We start from the raw sequence: 5,874 nt of genomic DNA on the forward strand, positions 1-5,874 counted from the left end.
TTTTAATTTCTTCATCTTTTTTTTTTAGATTTGATCTTTATTATTTTGATTATTATTTATTTTATTTGAGATAATTTATGAAATTATTTTTTTTCAATTTTATTATTATTCAACTTTTTAATTTGTAAGATTTATCCCTTATTATTTTAATAAACTTGAGAAAAATAAAATATTAATAAGTTATTTTTTAGTTCATTTTCTATAACATAACCAAACACTGGAAAGTGTTTTGCAGTTCATTTTCTATAACATTACCAAACATCGAAAAATACTTTACTTTTCAGGAATTTATTTTCTGAATTCACTTTCTCTGGAATTCATTTTCTAAAAAAATAACTTTTTTGCAAACAAGCGAGGCTAGGATTCTCTTTGAAAATAAAGTCTATGGAAATGACAAAATTATTAATTCATAACAGCCCAGATTACAGTTTGGATTATGGGTAGTATTGCCTGCGAATTGAGAATGAAAATCACCTTCCCATTTTAATTCTAACAGGAAATAAAAACCCAACGCAGTTTAGGCTATGAGGAGAATAGCGTTTGTAATTTATTGATTTAGTTTTGGCTGTTAAAACAATATGTGTGTATATATATATATTAAGAAATTTTAATTTTAATAAACTAATTATTTTATAAAATTTACAAGAAATGTTTTATTAGAAATAGGCTGACAACAACATTTCTAAAAAAGTATAGAAGAATCACATTATTATTAAATAAAATTAAATTCAAATTATAATATATATTTTTTAAAAAGGTTAAAATTTCATTTTCATAATCTTAATTAATAATGGTTTTGTAGGAACAAAGTTGCATGATTTCTAGTACAAAGTCCATAAAAAATCAAAGAAATATAAAAAATAAATAAAGATTTTATAAACTAGAAAAACATAAGAATATGGAGGGATTCTAGACCTTCATATATTTTGGAAGGTATCTTAGATGTTCTTATCTAACATGTAATTTATAAGTATTTTTTGTAATGATCATAGTTCGGTACAAAGAACTAAATCAAGAAAATTCATGGTTCATTATTATAAATACTAATGAATTATTTTCGTTTATTTCTTATGCATAATTGCATAGAAGGTAAGATTTTGTTTTATACTATATGTATATATATTTTTAAAATAGTTGTTTTATATAAAAATATTTAATTAATAATATTTTTATTTTATAAACTATGATTCTTGAGCACCATCTAAGACCGTCCAATGTAGCTTTTTATTGAAACATATAAATACAAGTAGAACAAGGAGTTGGGTTTACACTAACCAACAATTAAGGCTATAGAGATCAACTAATCAAAACTAGTCAAGTTCCTAAGCTCCAGGGCAAATTATTTTTTTTTCAATGCAGAAAAAAAAATACAAACAAATTATAAGCATATATTACACAACTATGAAAAGTTAAAGTTTTAATTGCAAATCGAAAGTTGATGTATGTGATTAATATGATAAATAAAAAATTATATATTTTAATAAATATTAACAAATTATTAATGTTAACTAAAGATTAAGTCAATGAGTTGATACAAAGACACATTAAGTTATCTGATCATGTCATGCGATGAATACATCCAACTTGTTTTCTTAATTATAGTGCAATAAAATTATTTTTTGTAAAAATAAATAATTATTCCAACTTATTTAAAAAATAAAATAATTTTCTAGTATAATTCCTCCTTTTTTATTAATATATTGTCTTTTCAATAAAAAATATTTTTTATTGGGTTCTTAATTCAGTAGAAATAAAAAACAACTTGAATAAATGCAAAACAAATCTAGATGATTTGAAATAAGTATATAAAATATATTTTTTCAATTAAAACCTCATTATCTTATTAATGTGCTGCCTTTTTTTTTGAAATTTCACCAAAATAATAGTTTTGAACAACAATTTATCTTAATCATAAAAGCAAGCTTTAATAAGCAAACACTAGGTATTGAAAATCTTCACTTAAATGTATTGAAAATATAAAAACAATACATTGTATGTGCATTGGCAAGGAGAAATTTCTGGAATCCATTTTTTTAACCATACAATAATAAAAATAAATATACATAAAAAAACAACAAATTAATTCAACAAATAGTAATAAAAATTCATTAAGAGCTATACAAAAACAACAATTGTTGATATTATAAAAAAATGATATAATCTTATCCAAAAAAAAAAAGAAAAGAAAAACCAACCAATATTTTATAAATAATATCCTACAAATATTTTAAATAATTTAATTTTAGTGAATTCAAATTAAAAATGAGAAGAACGATAAAGACCTACGTGAACAGAGCCTACAATTGTAAGTCAAGTTGAGTTGATGCCTAAAAAAAATTAGGCATGTGTGGGACCTGGAAGGTTAGTTCAAATGGCCATATTATAGTTTTTTTTTTATTAAAGTGAGTGAATAATATATTGTTCGTGTATTTTTATAAATAAAACAAATAATATATTATCTATGTTTGTAAATAATGCGTTAGTTGCTTGTCTATATTTCAGCTATTAGAAAGAGAGCTGAAAATTTGAATTGAGGTTTTAGTACCCAAAAATCATTTTTTAAAAACTTTTTCACCTAGGAGCATCTATTAAACATGATTAGAGCATAAAGAAATCAATTTTTCAATTTAAAACTCCTCTAAATCAAGTCAAAAACATAAATTTAAACCAGGTAAAAAAATTTCTTTCCCAACTTTGATCTACCTTTTCTAGTAAGATGAAGATAAAAAATATTCAATGAAACTTTTCTTGTAAAATGAAACTATTGAAACAAATATCAATATTTTTTGTTATTAAAATGAAATCAATCGATAATTTTCTTTTTTATTTATTGTTTTTTATGACTTTTTTTTTTATATTTTTAAATTCAAAGGTTAAAATGTAGGCAAAATAAAGTTTTGGATTAAACTTATAGAAAAAAAAATTGACAAACATAGAAGGAAATCTTGAATAGTACAAAAAAACTTAATTTTTTTCTTATTGTTAATTTTAAATTTTAATTTTTTCACAAACAATAAAATTGATTTTTTTTTGTAATATTGAGCATTTATTTAAAATTAAGATATTTTTTTACTATAAAAAATAAATTAAAATAAATTATTAAAGTCAATCATGATTAAAGATGAAGTTAAAAAATAAAGGATAATAAAAACGAAAAACAAGGTTGAATTCCGCAGTATTTTGTGAAGAATGAAATCGTCACCTTTTTATAGTAACAGGAACACAGTCCCTGCGACTTTATTTGTCCAATGCTTAACTCTCGACCAAACAGATTCATGTGCAATTATTGTGCCCATCCAGAGGAAGCACCACCGCGTAGAGTAAAGAGGCGAAAGTTTTGCCTTCTATCGTTCAACATCTGTAAGAGTAAATTCGTCTTTAATCCCTGATTTATGAACACTTTTATATTTGAAAATATATAATTTAGTTGCTTGACTGACATTTACTTAATTTTTCTTTAGTCTTCACTATTTTGATTTTTCTCTAAAAGAAAAAAAAAACATGCAATTGAGTTTTACAATAACACCAACAACAACATATATTTTTGATAAAAGAGTGGTCAACAAGAACTTTAGGACAAAGAACAAAGTAAAAATCTTATCATTAACTGGGAAGAGTAGATGCATGGTGATAGTGCCCGCCATGCCACCGTGAAAATCTAGTTATCCAAACCGAGCTACTACTCCTTGCCGCCCAGTATAGTATTTGGGTCACTGCCAGCCTGACTTGTGCGTTTGTAGTGTGGTTTACCTGCGTTCTAGAATCCTAGGCCCAACAAACTCCTACCTTTTCACCTCCTTCCTCCTTTCATCCTCTATATTCTCCCATGGAAGCTGGTCCCTTCAGATTTAACATTAGTCCTTGGACGAAGACGAAAACGGAGCAGACAAGGAAATCAACATATGGCTGACACTGAACTTGCTCAAGCCCAAGAAGCCATTTCACCGGTGGGAGTTCATAGTCCTACAAATATTAAGCCTCACCGTCTCAACAACCATGCTCTTGCTTGTGCTCTTCTGGCCTCTACATACTCCATCTTATTAGGCTATGGTAAGCCCAATTTCACCTTTCTGTCATTTCTTGTTGATGTACCATTCCCAAACGGTACGTGCATAAAGGCACTGAATCGATTACAGCAACAACCTGAATTGCCCTTCTCAAAATATTATACTAGTACACTAGCTAGCAATTAATGTAATTAAATCAATTAATGTTGGTTGGGTTAAATTTGTACTTGCAGATATCGGTGTGATGAGTGGTGCAGTGCTCTTTATCAAAGAAAACCTAGAAATCTCATCTACTCAGGTAGAGATATTGGTTGGTGTTCTAAATGTTTCTTCATTAATAGGCTCACTGGCTTCAGGAAAAACCTCAGATTATATAGGCAGGCGTTATACCATAGGCTTAGCAGCCATAACATTTTTAATCGGTGCACTTCTAATGGGCTTGGCACCATCCTTTCCATTCCTCATGGCCGGCCGTGTCATTGCCGGTATCGGGGTTGGATATTCCCTCATGATTGCTCCAGTCTACTCCGCTGAGATCTCCCCGGCAATGGCACGCGGCTTCCTTACCTCCCTTCCTGAGGTTTTCGTTGCTTTTGGCACTCTCCTTGGTTACACTGTCAACTATGCGTTATCAGGTCTCCCACAGCATATTTGTAAGTTTTGTTCTTGAAATAAAACAGTTTGTTTTATCCCCTCTGAATGTTTCAAAACCACCACAAGTGGTTTCTCCCACCAACACTTGCTGCTATACCTTCGTTGTTAATTGGCTGTGGTGTTATAGCAATGCCTGAATCCCCTCGCTGGCTTGTAATGCAAGGCAGGTTGGACGATGCAAAGCAGGTATTGATTAAAATAACTGATACTATACAAGAAGCTGATTTCAGACTCAGTGAAATAACAAAAGCAGCTTCGTCAGATCATTTAGATTCTTCAAGTGCTAAATGGCATGGGCATGGGGTTTATAAGGAACTACTGTTGAGACCTTCTCGGCCTGTTCGCCGAATGCTTATTGCTGCTCTAGGGATTAATTTCTTCATGCAAGCTTCAGGCAATGACGCTGTTATATATTACTGCCCAGAAGTGTTCAAGGATGCAGGAATTCACAGCAAGAAAATGCTCTTTGGTGTTAATGTCATCATGGGATCTGCCAAAACTTCTTTTGTGGTGTTCTCAGCTCTTTTTCTGGACCGGTATGGGGCTCAGCTGGGATGACGTTGTCGTTGGCTGTTTTGGGAATGGGCTCTAAGTTTCTCGAGCATTCCAACAGTAAGCCTATGTGGGCTATCGTGTTATGCGTCGTGGCTGTGTGTGGGGTTGTTTCTTTCTTTTCTATAGGGCTTGGGCCAATCACATGGGTCTACTCGTCGGAGATATTTCCACTGACATTACGGGCTCAAGGTTCGGGCCTGGCCATATCTGTTAACCGGCTGGTCAGCGGAGTTATGTCTATGAGATTTTTAACCATTTCAAAGAAGATAACATTCGGAGGAATGTTTTTTGTGCTTTCTGGAATAATGGTAGTGGCCACGGTGTTCTTTCATGTCTTTATGCCGGAGACAAAAGGGAAGACCTTAGAAGAGATTGGGGCTCTCTTCGAGGATAAGAATGCGGAAGCAAGCATTGACGATGGAAGAGAAATGGGATAAATGTAGAGTGTATGATCAATTAGTTTGAACTTTTCATCCCCCTTTTTTTTTTAATAAAATCTTCTCATAAAACGCTCACTCTCATCAGGTCTACAATTTGAATCTCAACTATAACAGACTTCTTGATGATATATTTATGTTTACATAAAATACATTATAATAGCTGCCTTTGAAAAAAATGATAAACTTCAACCTTGAAATATATAGGTGCTATGAGTCTT

General features: G+C 30.5%; 1 protein-coding gene across 1 annotated transcript in view; it reads left to right on the plus strand.

The window, feature by feature from the left end:
- Positions 1-5,653, plus strand: part of LOC105116183 (probable polyol transporter 6) — a 7,342-nt gene extending 1,689 nt beyond the window's left edge. The window contains 4 exon segments of the mRNA XM_011013400.1: positions 3,762-4,050; positions 4,241-4,656; positions 4,722-5,199; positions 5,202-5,653. Coding sequence (XP_011011702.1) covers positions 3,762-4,050; positions 4,241-4,656; positions 4,722-5,199; positions 5,202-5,653 — 1,635 coding nt within the window.
- The last annotated feature ends 221 nt before the right edge of the window (positions 5,654-5,874 follow it).

Source organism: Populus euphratica, unplaced genomic scaffold (genome assembly GCF_000495115.2).
Source record: "Populus euphratica unplaced genomic scaffold, PopEup_1.0 scaffold870.1, whole genome shotgun sequence".
In the NCBI taxonomy this organism is placed as follows: domain Eukaryota; kingdom Viridiplantae; phylum Streptophyta; class Magnoliopsida; order Malpighiales; family Salicaceae; genus Populus; species Populus euphratica.